Source organism: Crocodylus porosus, unplaced genomic scaffold (assembly GCF_001723895.1).
Source record: "Crocodylus porosus isolate Cpor-Errol unplaced genomic scaffold, CroPor_comp1, whole genome shotgun sequence".
In the NCBI taxonomy this organism is placed as follows: domain Eukaryota; kingdom Metazoa; phylum Chordata; order Crocodylia; family Crocodylidae; genus Crocodylus; species Crocodylus porosus.
In genome coordinates this window covers 897,026-913,004 of record NW_017728922.1, presented here as the reverse complement: position 1 = coordinate 913,004, position 15,979 = coordinate 897,026, and the positions used below count along the sequence as shown (strand labels likewise).

Sequence of the window (15,979 nt, the reverse complement as noted above, 5' to 3'; positions counted from 1 at the left end):
CTGCTCCCTTGGCCTGACCGGCGAGGACCTTCCTGCAAATGGCCAGAGGGACCTTGGGCGCTGCCCAGACCTGTTCAAGGGACCCGCACAGGGCAGGGCTTTAGGGAGGAAGGAGGGTCTGGGGGGTGGAGCACGGTATCGGCACTCCTGAGATCAGGGTTCAAGTCCTGACTCCTGCAGACTCCCTGGGAAAATCTCTTAGTTGACCTACTGCCTCAGTTTCCCACCAGTAAAGGGGGATGATAAGGCTAAAAATGCATTAAAGATGGTGAAGCACTCAGACGAGGGCTGATTAAGTAACTCATCTCTTCTCCGGGGAGCACAGGGACTGCTCGGAGAGAAGAGGCGAGGCAGCGCAAGCCGGTCGAGGTCACCGAAGATCACCTCGCATACGCTGTGAGAGCGTCCGCACACGGAGGGAGAAGAGGCTGGGTGCAAGCTTCACGCGCAGCTCTTGCCTCAGGCTGCTCTTAGAAACCCTGCCTCCCAAATGTCAGTCCCAGCTTCAATGCCCCCCCCGATGCAAACCCTTCAACTCAAGGCAAGAGACTGGAGAAGAAGGGGAGCAGGGAAAGGCACGGCAAGGAGGAACAGATGCCCAGAACAACTGCTTACGGCGTGAAAGCTTTTATTGGAAGGGAAGCACCAGAACCGGATGCAGTCACTGCACAACGCGAGATCCTGAGCTCGGCGCTGGAGAATAAAGCTGACCAAGGAAGTTCTCAGAGAAAACCCCAACAATTTTCAACTAACTACACGACAGGCTGCTAGCACTAACCCTATTGTACAGTTGAATTCATTAGAAACAGAAGAATCACGGTCTTGAAACGAAGCATTGCTCAGAAAGCAGGACGGGAGTCCAGGACTCTTCGGTTGTGCAGGTCACCGCCTCCTTCCAGATGTCCCCGGCAGGAGCGCCCAGTTCTGGTCCTTTTCTGGGACCCTCAGATCATTTTGGTCAGCACCACCGCATGCTGTCAGGAGGAGAAGGCATGTCAGAAAGAAGCCCCCTTCTTTTCTCTGCCCCGCGGAGCTGCTCCCTCCCGTCTGCTCAGACGCGGGAGCCAGGTAATGAATGAGCCCTGGGCGGTCAGTCGGGGTCAGTGCCCCTGGCTCTGCTCACAAGGGGAAATCAGGAGGGGTGAGGCGGGGGTAATTCATCTAGTCTCAATGTGTCCACCCGCTCTAACCATCACACAGGAGTGGCCTCACAGGAGAAGACCCTTGATTGAACGGTGATGAAGAGTTACATCATCGCTTAATAGAAAACAGGGCTATTTAATGAGGTATCCATGGATGAAATCCATAGAGCTCCTACTTGCCACGGGCATGTTTAACTGTGTCTCAGCCTGCAGCAAGAACTTTGCTTCCCAGAGAAAGCAACAGTCGTGGTGCTTTTGGTGCAACCGGGTGCTCTTGGCCAGGTTGAACTCTGCTGGGAACAGCAAGGTATTTTTACAGAAGGCCGTAGGTCAGGAGCAGCCTCCACTTTTCTGACAGCTTTTTGTGCTTTGCCAATCGGGGCGTGCAGTTTTGAGTGTCCAGCTTAGCCCTAAAGGTCTAGATTGCACTCGTGTCCCAGCCATTTAGTCAACCAAGGAGGGTGAGCGGCCCTGGAAGGAAAACGCGGGTGTCAAATCACCCGCAGAGCCAGGGCTCGCACAGGAAGTCTGGGGCAAGGGCTGGCAGCCTCCATGGGCTGTAAAGACCGCTCCAGGGAGAGCCCAGAGGAAAGAGCCTCGCGGCCGGAAAGCAGCTCAGAAACCAAGCGAGCCGACACGTACGTCAGTGATGGCCACAGCAGCGTTGGTCATGTCCATGTTGAAAAGCTGAGGTAGAGGCACGCCTGCTTCCAGGACAGCTGAAATAAAGAGAAAGGGCGCTCAGCACCGCCAGCGCAGCTACGCAGAACAGGCGGGGCGGCTCCAAGCTCCCGCTAGACTCTAAAAGGCAGAAGATTGAAAGACAAAAGCAGCCTTACAACTGATCTTGGGCAGGTGCAGGGACTCGATGATCTTACGGAGCCAGCTTTCAATGTCAGAGATCTGCAAGGGGAAGAGGAGAGCTTTAGCAGCTGCGCATTTTCTGACCGAGGAAGAAAGCCTCTGCCTCTCCATTGCGGAGAGCCCAGGCTTGCCCGTACCCCCTGCCGCCTCATTTCATGGGCCTTTGTCTTCAGTGAGTGGGACAATCATTTCTCAGGTCGTGGGTGAGGAAAGGGATAGTCCAGCCATCAGGGCCACCATCTATAATGTAAAGCCGGGGGGGATATAGGGCTCACAGGAAACCCATCACTGGACGGGCACCTTCTCTCCGGGGCCTGGTGCTCTCCTGCCCCCCAAGATGCCAGAGCGGAGGTGCTCTGTAAGAGGGAGGAAAGTTGCCTTTGCCCTTCTGAGGATGCCTACTGGGCTGGGAAACCGAGTGGGACAAAGACAAACATGTTGACCAAATGCTAACGGTGAAAAATTGCAGCTTTATCCCATAGGACAAGCTGGATGGGGCTGAGATGGATTAAACCCTCGGTCATTAATCCTTGGCTCCCATTCCTGGCATTCAGTCACTTTATGCAGCGCGTGGCTGCGTAGCGCCACAAACTTACATCGAAGGAGCCTAAGTGCGACGAGGCCAGCCAGAACCGAACGCTGCAAAAAATAAAAGCAGTCAAGACCACTTCAGAGCCCATTTATCTGTGTATCCCCTGCATCCACGCGGTGGGTGGGAAGATGCAGGAGTAGATTGCAAAAATGAGCATTTCTTCAGGATGAATGGAGATCTAGCTCGTTATGAAAGATCCAGGAGAAGCTGGAGTGTGAAGTGCTAAAGCCTGGTTTCCCTTGACTTAAAATGCACTGTAGAAATGCTCTGAAATCCCATTTGATCATCTCTGGAGTTTGTCTTATATGTGAGGTGGACTTTCCCACCCAAACTGAAAGTTGGGGGAATGCTTTTTGAAGATTTCAGAGGTCACATTTCAAGTGAGCAGCTCCACCAGGGCAGTCTCAGCAAAAAATCACTCACTCCGGTGCATTTGTGTTGCATTTATGACCTGCCTTGCAAGCCCCATTCAGCCGTGTTCCCGCGATCAGCATGAGGACTGGCCCAACGTAGGCATGGTGGACAAGCCCCCAGGCTTACCTGTCCACATGGAAGTCGAAGTGTAGTTTGCGGTCTTCCACACTAAGGCCGAGACTCAGAATGACATCCTGCAATTAGAGCAACAACATAAAGGATACTGGCTCTGTCCTTTCCCACTTTAAGGCTGAAAACAAAACCCCGTGTTTTTTGAAGCACCCCCATTCACAGGAGGACGTTTCTGTTTGCACGCGCAGCTAGGAGCTCTTGCTAGACTCCGCCAAGTTGATTTTTCACCAAATGCTTTCACCGCCCATCTTTATTTTGAGCTATTTCTCAAATGTGTGGTTTTATCCACTTGCCTGAGAATAGTGCAGCTCATCACCTGGTCTACTGGCCTTAACTAAATCTCACGTCGGTTGTGTCGCTTTTTGGATATGAAAAGCAATCCAAGAGCAATTCTGTCTGGACTCTGGAGACCCAATAAAGGAGCGAATGCCCACGCGCTCTCTCCGTGCTTACCGCGTCCACTGTAAAGAGGGGCTGCAGAGTTGCGTTCTTGTGGCGGATGAGCACCTCGATGGAAACAGTGACGTTCAAAGAGGCTTTCCAATCGTGCAGAGTCAGTTTAGGGGGCGAAGCGAGCCTGATCCTCACCACCAGCGGCAGGTGTTTTGGTATCAGGTGCGACACCTGCGGAAGGGCGTCACAACGGGGTGAGGCAGAGAGTGGAAGACTGCAAAGGTTCGACAGACGCAGACAAAAGAGCTTGAAAGCCAAGAGAGGCACTGACCTCGGGGATCTTGGGCTTGATGGCATCGCTTGTCAGTGGAACGAGAGGGCCAGCCTGGGGGAGAAAGGCAATGCAACGGGAGTCAAAGAGCTGAGCCGCTTTCAAGAGACAGATTGCACCTAACAACAGCCTTCTGCCCCCTCCCTCCACCCAGAAACATGATTTTCTGCCTTGTCCTTGCTTCCCTCCAGCCACAGCCCCAGGTTTTGGTCTGGTTTGTTTTCAGCCCTACTAGCAGTAAGCCACACAAGTCCTGAGATGGCAAAGACGTGGCACATAATTCAAGCAACCGTGTGTGGGTCAGAGCACCCTCCGCGGCCACTTCACCCCTGCTCCAGAGCTGGATCCGGGCCCGGGCAATGCACAGCCATTGACCATGGGCGCCATGCAATCCAGCTCCTTGCACGTCCAAGCAGAAAGCGCAGGGTCGCCCAGCCCCACGTGAGAGCAGGATGCACTGCATGGAGGGCCAGGTTTAACAAGGGCTTGGAGGTCCATGGATCAAGACAAAAGCCGCTCTCAAGCCCCTTGTGCCCGGGGTAAGAGCTAGGCAGGAGGTGGGCAGAGAAGAGACGTGCATGGTGGGCACATCTTCTTGGCTTAATTGCAACTAAAAAGGCAGTGCATTTTCCACCATGGCTGGCTCATTTGGAAGCAAAAGCTGATGGGTGTGCACAAAAACTGTGAACCCAGCACAGGTGAGCGCCGGATCAGGGGCTGCAGGGAAACAGCGCGGGGTAGTCTGTAGGGCTCACCACAGGACTGGTGATCTCCATGTCAAGGTCCCCTCTATTGTGTAGCAGGGCGAACACCATCTCCAGGAGATTTTCTGTGAGAACAACCTGGGAAGTGTGGTCTGACACAGGGGACAGAGATATGGGTGCTCCAGGTCCCATCCGGGGGGCGATTAACTGGCCTGCGGAGTCCGTAACCAAAGCCTGGGAGAGATTTTAAAAAGTGGGGTATCTGCATTACCACATGGAAGACGAGGCATCGGACGGGAACTCGTGATCATTGCGGTCCCGCTGTGCAGCAAGATTGAAGGTACAAGTACTTTTATAAGGAGTTAATGCCTGACAAAGACATGTTTCCACAAATGGCTAATTGATTGTTACAGCTGATTATAGGATTCAATCAGGAGGTCGTGTTTAGCCCCAGACGCTCAGCTCCTATAAAATCTCTTACTAACGTACAGCAGTAACAGAGGCTACCAAGATCCACAGCCCGCTGATAAGCTTAATGAATCGTGCATCTGCACCCCGTTATAAGTGGAAACTGCATTTAAAGGGTGACCACTGTTACTTTATAAAACACAGTCATTAGGTAGAGCGGATTAAAGAGTAGTGATGTTTTACTAAACAGTATCCAACGTGTCGGTGCCTTATCACCACGACTAAGGAAGAGCAGCGTTATCACATGCAGTTGCCAGGCCACACAGAGCAGCATCTGCTGGTGTCTCCTCTGGAAACAAGGAATCTCCCTTAATAAATAGTCACCACCCGACAGGAGGATTTGCACGTGTTACCCCGTGCTGCAGACCTGGGCATGTCTAAGCCAGGAAGAAGAGTAATACCTACGTTCAAATCCACCTGGAGGTGTTGGCCGTTGACCAGCGGAAGGCCGTTGACCAAGTAATGGATATGTCCCAGTTTTCCAACTGGGGCCACAGCTGCAGAGAAACAAAGACGTGTTCATACAGTGTGATGAACTGCAAACTGAGCACGGTTGTCCCAGGATGTATCTGTATTCCTGAGCATCCCTGATTGTGACCTTCCCATTCAAACTCCTCGCTGGAAGGCAGCTCATGGACTGAGTGCTGGGAAGAAGTCTATCCAGCTGCTTTCCTGGGACATAAACCCAGAGCCAAGCCACACTGAGCAGGAATCATCACAATGGAAATGGCTGCAGACCCCTCCACCCTCCTTGCTGGAAAGTCCCACGAGCGCTAGGGATCAAGAAACATTTTGGAAGGAATAAAGTTACCAGAAACTTACTGTCCACGATGTGAATCACAGTGTTTGTGAGGCCGACCACGGTATCAATCACAGGACAGAGCTGTAACACAGAAAGGGAAGGCCACGCTGCATGAGACTCTTCGAGTGGATCCTGGACCGGGCTGCGTTATTCTGGACATGTATTATTAATATTGCAGATCCCTGAACTCAGCAGAAAGCTGCTGCAGGAAGCCCATGAAGGTCACGGTCTGCGCAGGGAAACCTCTTCGAAATACGCTCTTCCCCCTGTGCCCAACAGGATGGAGGCCGAGCAGTGGTCACATCCTGCTACAGCTCCAGAGGCACAAATTGAAGCCTCAATCTAGAATGGTGTTGAAGACTGCCTCAGTCAACCGAGCTGCAAAAGGGGGCCAATGGCTACCGCACCCATGCCTAAAGCAAGGGGCTGCTGGCATCATTAGACATAAGACCCTCTCTGCTAATGACCAGTGCTGGCCTGTGAGGAAAGGCTTGTCGCAGTGCGTCAGGGGTACAGAAGCCAACCTTTCAGCATCGCTTTTGCACACCTCAGCATGACTCCCATACCGAGCTGTGAATAAGGGAGGTTTAAGCTGGAGGAAAAACTGTCTCATGAGGAGGGTGGTGAAGCACTGAAATGAGCTCCCCAGAGCGGTGGGGGACTCTCCATCCTTGGAGGTGTTTAAGACCCAGCTAGACAAAGCCCTGCCTGCGATGATGAAGTTGGGGCTGGTCCTGCTTGGAGCAGGGGGTTGGACTGGATGTGACCTCCTGAGCTCCCTTCATCCCTCATTGATCCTGTGCAAGAAGTTCACACTGAGGACAAGGCTTCTGCCACTTTTCTGAACAATACATACACCTCCTTAATGCCTGCGTGGACTGGGCGTGCTTATGGAAACACAGCATTAGTACATCCAAAGAGTGAGACCACTTTCTCTGCATCATTGCACAATGGGCTTTCTTTTGGAAGATGAGCCTGTGTCCATCTCAATGGTCCTTGTTCACAGGGTGGGGGAAAGGGTGGAGGGGCCCAAGTGACTTCAGGGGAATGACTAGAGTGACGGGGACCGCTTGCATGTCTCACTGTTTGCAGGTATCGTTCTGATCGAATCAAATGTGTCACGATGCAGACTTACCACTTTAGGCAGGAGCTTGATAAGGGCATTCATTAAGACCTTTTCCACATGGATCAAGCTAAATAATAGGACAGGAGGTTACAAGCGATGCCTGTTTATACAGGGCAAAATGACTACAACAAGAACAAGAGAAATCTACCCACTCGCCAACGCCCCCACCCTGTCCTCTGCAGAGAGCAGGGCTGTGTCGGGATTTCTACATGAAAAACACACTCAGGCCCAAAGTTCGAATGACTACCCATTGATCAAGCCTGCGGCATGGTGCAGGATGCTCTGCAATTCCCCAGTCAGGCCAGGCCCTGAAAGACAGTTACTCATTCACAGAAAATAATCCCAATATTTAACCACCCGGTGTCAAATAAAAGGAGTGAATTAATGCATCCCTCTGAACGGCAACAGTAAAAGTGTTCACTGCAGGCACAGCTATCGCACGCAGTCAGTGGGCATAGCAGGTATCGCTGGCACCTACCTAGAAATGGCCTGAACATTACCAACGTGAGTCAGGCAGTCCTTGACAACTAGCTTGATGCCACCTTTGCCATCCGACTGCACCTCGACCGTCGATGTGATGTTCACTTCCACCCGGAGAAGAGGCTTCTCGTCCAAATCGCTGAGAACGGACAGGGGGATTCAGTGCCCTTCCCCTGGCAAACGCTCCTGCTGCCTGACTGTCCCAGAGCCCAGGGGAACGGCCCAGTAAAGAGCGTATTCATGCTAAACCTGGGGCCCTCCTGCTTGATTAGCCCCTCGTTATTTCTGAACCTTAATTGCACCTCGTCACCTTTGAAAAATGATAATACAGTTAACAAAGGACAACTGCCTAATTGACACCCGCCTTCGAATACCCTGTTAATGAAGACCCTAAGGAAGTGAGGAGTGTGCCCTGGTCTGAGGTTTCTCTGACCACAATCACCTGCTTTCGCACCCGCTCGAGGGAAGATGCTCACCTCTTGGTATCACCGATTGACACTTGGGTGTAAAGAGTCAGCTCGAGCCCGGGTCCCGGCAGGACCTTTACCGATACTTTGGGGAGAGTAATGTGCACAATTTTCAGCCTGGGAAACAAAACAGATTGAGAGCCAGCAAATGAAGCGATTGCTGCAGATGCCATGCTGTGCCGCGCCACCACCCTGCGACGGAGTGCTCCGGGGAGCTGCCATCTGGCCTGCGGGAGCTGCGTTTTAGCATTACTTTAACTCTGCTGCATGCTTGGAAGCTCTCTGGGTTCATAAATGGTGCAAATGAGCACAGAAACTGCCTCAGGGAGCCACGGTGATGCCTGTGTGCTGTACACCCAAGCTGCCTTTGCGACCCCTGCCTGCTCTGCTTTGAGAGCTAGTTACAGCATCTTGCCCACATGTGCCAGAAATTAACTGAGGGGGATTTGCAAATGCCTGGACCATGCCCTGGACTTACCCAGTAAGTGCTTTAACCGGGTTCAGCAGATCTCCGAGCAGACTTTTAGCGTCGCTTAACAGATTGTGCAGGATGCCTGACCCAGCTCCATTAATATCTTCGAGGATGGACAGGACATTGAATTTTTTCAATAAATCTTGTATAACTGAAAAAAGGACAAAGAGTTCAGAGCAGGTCATGTGCATTCAGATTCCAGTGGTGCTATGGCCTGACCGCAGCTCCCCCAGGCCTTGGCTGCCCCGTTTGGAAAAGGGATTTACGGAGGAGGGTTTTGAAAAGGCCTGTGAAAGCCCTGGGTACAAAGCATCCATCAGTGCAAGATAGAATAGGTCACCCAAAGGCTTTGTTCCTGTACACCAGCAAGTGACAGGAAGGGCAAAATGATTCACTGGATAGTAGTAAATCTGGGCCATCCCACCCCTATTCCATTATTTAGCAACAACAGCAATGCTTACGATTTTCTATTACGTGGCCATCCAGATTAGCAATAGCCAAGGGATTGTCAAGGACAGCCTGAGATGGCACCAGGAGACCACAAAACAGGAAAATGGCCCACAACTTCATCTTCCTTGTGTTGGATACCTGCAAAAAGCATCCCATTAACAAAACAGAGCATAATGAGCAATGCCAGGACACGATGCTGGAGAGGCAGCAGATGAGCCGGGTCAAGACCCAACAGCTGCCCAGAAGGAAGCCGAAGGAGAGGCAAGGGAAGAAGGTCCATCGGAGGAGATTTATTGAAGGTCCTGATGCCTGGTCCCACCAAAGATGGCTGTAAGGACCCTAGCAGCGATCCCGGACCACGGGCACATTACCTATTCCCCTTTGGGATGATCTCAGGATGCTTGAGCGGGAATTGGAGTGTTTTAACCCACAAACTAAATCTTGTCTCCTCTCCATAAGGAAGTCAGGAGACCACATAACAGACATGAAAAGGAACATGAGGACTCAATCACAGATTTCACTGCAGAAACAGGGAGCAAGGAGAGCAAATCCGCACCTAATTGCCAGCTTCTGTGATGCAAGGACAAACACAGCGAAAGCGTCTGCTGGTATTAAAGTCCCTTTTCTATCAGTATGTTAAACAAAAGCATAACATACACATTTTAAAACTTTGTTTGAATTTTAGGGACATCCTTACACAAGCCATGGGATTCCCTATACATGAGTAGGCCACGCAGAGAGAGCTCAGATACTCTCACGATGCAGAATGAACTCCCACCGTCCCAGTCCGTTCCCAAGGAATTTAGGCCAAAACAGAGCAAAATGCATCATTCGCCCTGGTTGTAAATCTACCTAAGTTAACAGAGTTATAGAGAAGATAATTTAATCCCCGGTTATTTATGAAACCCTTGAAATAATCGTAACACAACAGGACCATATAAAAGCCATGCATAACATCACCCGTCTCCCTGCGCTGGTGCACTGAGGATAAGTCTAAGAGACTACTCTTCAGATCGTCTTGTTCTTACCTTGCCGAGATCTTGGTCAGGAAGATGTATCTCAACCCCTTGTCCTCCTCTTCTGCTGGCCCTCTGCAATGGGCCCTCTTATATACAAAAAAATTGGTGGCAAAGACAAGGAAAATGGCGCAATCGAGGAAAGTCAAGACAATTGGTTGGGGGTTGAACAAATAACATGTGGGTTTTGATGTCATCCAATGCAAACATTTCCTTAGAGAAGTGAAAAGTTAGGTAAATTATTGAGCAACATATATCAAATGCAGGGGCCAGGTATAGGCCAGCTCCGTAATCTGCTGTTCTGGGGGACCAGTCCCGCAGAGCCACGTCTCGCTGCTCAAGTCAGCGGGCAAAACAGGGATTGATGGAAAAGATGGCCCAAAAAGGGTATAAAACCTTTAAGAAAATCAGCAGCAACTATTTTTCAGTGGCAAATCTGGGGTTTCAACTGAATGGCATTTATATAAAAAAAATAAAATCCCTTTTTTTTTTTTCAGTTTTAGGCTGAAAACTGAAAACTTTAATTTAATGCCCAATATCTATTGGGCCGTTCTTACTGGGGCATTTGCATTTGGATGCTTGGTGGCCACCACCCCCTCTCCTCCACAGACAAGGGTCCTGAGCTGGGGACTCCTTGCCAAAGGAGAGACACGATAGCACACAGCGCAAGCCCTTGCGGAGAGCAGGGACAAAAGCCCCCGAGCAGGAGCTTTCCCCAGCATCCTGCCCACTCAAACTGTTCTTTTTTTCCAGTCAGAAGCTTATCATTTACACTTTTTCACCTTCCCCCCCCCCCAAAAAATTGAAATATCATGCACACCCAGCTCTACGAGCATAGCCTTAAACTCATGTGGTGTTGTCACTATCCGGCAAGAGGCTTTCCACAGCTGTCCCATGAGGTGTCTAACCTGGGCATAGCAATGCATGACGGGAGAAACCCGTGAGGGGGTCCCACCGCCTCCCCCAGCACAGGACCTGAGCATCGCACCATCGCGGCCGTGTCTGCCCACAGACACCCCAGTGCTGAGGGCAGTGCAGCTCCCTACATTTTGCAGAGGAAGAACAAAGCAACTTGCCCAAGGCGACACAGGGCAGCAGTGGCAGAGGACTGAGCCCAGGCTGGCACCCCGAGACTGAGCTACCTTTCTTCTCCAAAGAACATAATCCACAACTCTCTGCCTTGAAGAAATTACTAAGGAGGGCCATGTCCAACATCTGCTGAAGTCACCGGGAGTTTTCTCCATGAAGTTCAGCAGACTCGAGACAATGGGCGTATCGGCCCAGGGAGGCCTCTGTGCTTCGCTCAGCACTCCCGGCTAGAGGCACGGACCAAAGCAGGTGGAAAGAGCGGAGAGACAAATGATGAGGGCAGAGCAAGCAACACGTTTGCTTTTGCAGCACTTTGTGTTGCTGCCACCTCCGCTGCCCATGCTGGGAACGTAGCCAGGCCAGATTTTGAAGTCATTTCTCTTGTCCACATTTCCACTTCCTTTCAAGAAAGGCCAGAGGAAGCCCACGCACCTGAGCCACGGATGAGATGTGCATCGTTGTGGAGCGTCTCCTCCTCCTACCCTGCAAAGCAGAGGCAGGAGGCAGAGGGGCCAGTGTGGAAACGGAGCAAGGTGCTCGCTTCTCCAGCGGAGCAGGACTGGCCTTAATGTCCGTGGCTCAGCAGAGCTCTTCCCACCGAGCAGCGTCATCACAACCCCAGGGAGCGAGCGAGTCACAAGGCCTCCCTGGTTCATCTCATGGTTTCTTATATCTTTCTTATACACCAGCAAGACAGTCTCAAATTATCAAATTATCCCCATTGGGTCCATGCCAGGCTATGAAAACATCAAAATAATCAGCAAGAGAACAGTGTAACCAAAGCCCTGTGCAATAACGGGGCATGTCCATTGCTAGGGACCTTTCAAACATGCTTCTATCTTGGCTTCCTACCAGCGGCGGGTCTACGGCAGTCCCTCATTTCGTACACAGTGAAGCGGATGTCGAGACCTGAGGCCCAGCTCCACAGTTCTCCAATAAAAGCACTCTCCAAAGCCCAAAGAACAAGAAATTAAATCATCAAGCAGGAAAGCACCACAGAGCATTGAGCCTGCTGGACTTTGTTAACCACCTAAGCCCACAGACTTGATGCAAAGAGCTCGACAGGACATCGCTAAACCAGCCTGGGGGCCAGGGGTGGGCGAGCCCCAGCAATGGTCCTCTTGACCAATGCCCGGCCCCGCTGTAGCATTGGAGCCGGTCAATGCAGAGTCGCTTTGAGATCCTGGTCCCTGTCTCAGCCATCCAGTCCCACTCACCGTGTGCTGAACAGGCAAAGGATTAAATCATATGGGCTAATGGTGAGCAGCTTGGGTGCAAAAGTTAGGGGGATCCTACATGGTTTGGCTTCTGGATCTTCATGCCGCTGGCACGCTCCAGTAGCTTGTCTTTTCCTGACTGGCCTGGTCTGTTCTGGGGGTTGCAGACAACCAGACCCCTGCACTGACGAGAGCAGCGTGGAAATTTCCTGCCCCGTGCATCGAGCGGGGGCACGTCACTTAGGGCCAGATTCTGGGTCAGGGCGGGAGTCTGACACGACCGTGCAATGTGGTCCCTGCCCTGGGACCCAGGGAAGACGGCCCCCGGAGGAGAGGCAAGCACTGGCTGGGTAACTGCTTAGATGGAAACTCTTCATTCAATGCTTTTGATGGCAAATGCAACTGCCTATTGGGGTGTTCTGTAACCGAGAGGACCTTCCAAAAGGGCACCGTCTTAGACTTAATACTTTGTGCAAACTCCTTGTGAAAAGACGGGTTTCCAGATCAGCTCAGGTATCTTTTGGCACATGCTAATTCCAGCTTTGAATAGGTTATTATGTAAAAGCCAAGGGCGGGAAGCACAGGTACCAACGCACTTACAGTGTTGTCATTGTCACATCAACTGGATCCATCGGTCACCTCAAAAGCACAATGAGTTCCTGTGCTGGCTAGATCTTGACATTTGATAAAATAAGCATACGCCAGCAAGATAGTATCATGTTATCGCCCTATCGCATCCACGCCAGGCTATGAAAACATCAATATAATCAGCAAGCGAGCAGTGTACCCAAAGCCCTGTGCAATAACAGGGCGCTTCCATTGATAGGCACCTTTCAAACATGCCTTTATCTTGGCTTCCTACCAGCTGCCGGTCTACAGTGGTCACTCGTTTGGTCCACAGCAAAGAGGATGTCAGGGTCTGAGGCCCAGCTCCATGGTTCTCCAATAAAAGCACTCTCCAAAGCCCAAAGAACAAGAAATTAAAGCTCGCAGGAGGGAAAATTATCAAATGGTGCAACAGACAGTGTGGGGGCCAGCAATCAACTCTGAAAAGTAAATTTAAGGACAGATACATTTAAGAACTGACAGAACAAGGAGCAATGGGCTCTGGTCGCAGCAAGGGAAGCTGAGGTTGGATATTAGGAAAAAACTCTCTCCCTAGGAAGGAGGTGAAGCACTGGGACAGAGGGGTGGTGGCGTCTCCATCCTTGGAGGTTTTCAAGACCTGGGTGGACAAAGCTGTGGCTGGGATGATGTAGTGGGGCTGGTCCTGCTTGGAGCGGGGGGGTTGGATGGGATGTGACCCCCTGAGGTCCCTTCCAGCCTTTGTTGTCTCTGATAGCATGTGAAAGAGGAGCATTAGACAGCTAGGAGACAAGTGAGACAAGAGCAGTCATGGAAAACTCATGGGTGAAAAGAAAGACTGAAATCCTTGGCAGAAGATGTTTTTCAGGTGTTAGGAGTGTTTGACTGTTATATAATTCAGCTATGCCTTGCACAGGGGGCTCCTTCTGCCCAGGGGACCTCACCAGCACAGCCTTGCAGCACATCTGTTAGGGTTATATAGGCTTGGCAGAATTCAATTTTTATTTTTTTCCTCATTTCAACAAATAATCAGTGTTTACTTTTAAGCATTTATTTCAGTGTTATTCATTAAAATGTTCAGGGTTACAAAAATTAGGGCTGACGGGGGCAGACAATTTATTAAATGATAGTATACTATTATTATAGTGCAAGTTAACTGCCTCCCATGACAAAAATATCTCCTGTAGGACTGCCGCCAGCTGAGCGGCAGAGCTGCCATCGGTCCCCTTGGTCACTTCCTCTCCCTTTGCTCCCAGTCCCCTGGGATTTCTGGGTGTTGCAGTCCAAACCAGAGTCAGCACGGTGCTGTAGGCTTGCTCCCCTGTCATCATGCACTCAACACTAGGCTTGGCCGGATTTGGTGATGGGGAAGGCAGGGTAGCGTTGCACCTTGTAGACTAACTAAACTGGAAATGCACAAGCTTTCGTAAGCAGCAGCAAACGTCGTGCATCCAGACCAATGAGCCGGAAGGCCTGCAGTGACGGGGAGCAGACGTACAGGGACACATTGCAAATGCAGTAACTGTGGTGGCTGCACCGATGTCAGCGGAGCGCGCTGGGTGATATCGGTGCCACCCAAGAGCGGCATCGGGTCAGAAAGAATTTGAGGGCCTTTCTCCGTCAGTGAATTGGGCACCGTGGGAGAATAAAACATGTTCACTCTGACTTAAAAATAGCACGTACAGGGGACCTCTGTGCTTCGTCACTGCTGGAATATGTCCACAGGTTACTAAAGGACCCTTCAAATACACCCTTTGCAGCTCGAGGAGGAGGGGCCTGGATGGGATTCCTCTAGCCTCCAAGGACGGAGCGGAGATGGACAGCCTGCCCTGCGAAGCAACTCTGATGCATCAGTATCTGCAGATGGGGCAGGCGGCTAATGCTGGGTCCTTCACACATCCCAGCTCCAGTCCAGCAGCACCAACACCAACAGTCAGCGATACACGTAACCATTGTGCCAGACGCCAACATTTGGGAGTGCACTAGGTGATTTGGGGCCAATCAGCTGGGTGTCACCTGGGTTTTCAGTTCGATTTCCTTCCCCCTCCCCCCGTGAGGTCATGAAAACGTCATTTGGAAGTTTTTCTCCTCCTAAGCGAATGCAAGTTTAGATGACTTGATTTGGCATTACTTGTGGCAGGGACAATAGTTAAGATCTTCAGGGCTCTTTTCTTTTATTATTATTTTTTAGCATTGAAAATAATGGGAAGAGACGGCACCGCAACTCTCGCCAGGACACATCACCACACTTCTAAGCCGCTCTCTTCAGTGCTTTGGATGTTTTGAGGGGGACAATTTCTTGTGAGCATTACAAACTGAATGCCTCTTGTATTTGGTAATGAAGGCAGGATAACAATACTAGCGTTCACAGTTTGCCTCTCCAGGCATTTTCTGTGACAGTTAGCAAACACCTGCGACAACCCTTTCAAAGACCATCTTAGTTCTGCATCAGCTACCGGCTGAATGATGTCTGCTGGAGCATTTGCAAATGCTTATTGTGAAAGCAGAGAGCACCAAGTAATTTTTCCTTACCATGCTTTAGCGTAGATTATTTTTTTCCCCTCCCCTGGGGACAATTTCTTGTAAACATGTGCAAAGACCTTTTCAACATTAACCTTTTAATTCTATAGCAGCTCCTGGATGAATGAGGTCTATTGATGTTTTTGTTGTGAAAGCAAAAGCCAAAAGGTAATATTTATTATATGCAAAGGTGGTTGCAATCGTGGAATACCATCTTGGTGTTCTGTGACTGTGAACAAAACTGCCTAACAAAGTACCACCCGATTTCACTTGCATGATTAAAAAGCCCCAGAACAGGCATTTGTTTTCCGTACAGCTGCATGCCAAGGTGTGCAATGCACTGCAGGGATTGTACTGCTCCACGATGCCCCCAAAATCCAAATGACCGCCTGCATGTGAACAGTGAGAAAAGCCATAACCTATACTATTGTTTCCCTCTCCCCGTTCATCGAAACATTTTCCTTCATTTTTGGTGGGGGGGGGGTGTTAAAGCAAATATGAACATTATGGGGGCACTTTTAGTAAGAAGGACACCCCTTTGCAAAGTGATGACATTAAAAAAGGATGATTACAAGCTTGGAAGACCAGGAGTTTTATGGGACAGTGAAAATGTAGTCAAAGCATATGAAAATCATGTAAAACGTGGGCAGGCAAGGTTCTTCGGGTAGATGTGATATCTTTGATTCGACCAACCAGGTTCACCCCACTCTGGTTG

At 50.6% G+C, this 15,979-nt stretch overlaps 2 protein-coding genes across 2 annotated transcripts in view; both read right to left on the bottom strand.

Annotated features, from left to right (window-relative positions):
- Nucleotides 1–719: 719 nt before the first annotated feature.
- Nucleotides 720–7,010, bottom strand: LOC109313101 (BPI fold-containing family B member 4-like). Its single transcript, XM_019539503.1, has 11 exons — nt 6,978–7,010; nt 5,863–5,923; nt 5,446–5,537; nt 4,624–4,806; nt 3,869–3,922; nt 3,598–3,768; nt 3,139–3,206; nt 2,603–2,645; nt 1,982–2,045; nt 1,785–1,861; nt 720–974 (listed from the first exon to the last, which is right to left on the bottom strand). The coding sequence occupies exons 1-11, from the start codon at nt 7,008–7,010 to the stop codon at nt 945–947; spliced, it is 876 nt and encodes a 291-aa protein (XP_019395048.1). The 3' UTR covers nt 720–944.
- A 432-nt stretch (nt 7,011–7,442) lies between these two features.
- BPIFB6 (BPI fold containing family B member 6) overlaps nt 7,443–15,979 on the bottom strand; it is a 39,322-nt gene continuing 30,785 nt past the window's right edge. The window contains exons 15-18 of the mRNA XM_019539783.1: nt 8,849–8,975; nt 8,394–8,538; nt 7,925–8,032; nt 7,443–7,587 (exon numbers count right to left, since the gene is read on the bottom strand). Of these exons, the coding sequence (XP_019395328.1) occupies nt 7,443–7,587; nt 7,925–8,032; nt 8,394–8,538; nt 8,849–8,975 (525 nt within the window). The remainder of the gene's footprint in view (nt 7,588–7,924; nt 8,033–8,393; nt 8,539–8,848; nt 8,976–15,979) is intronic.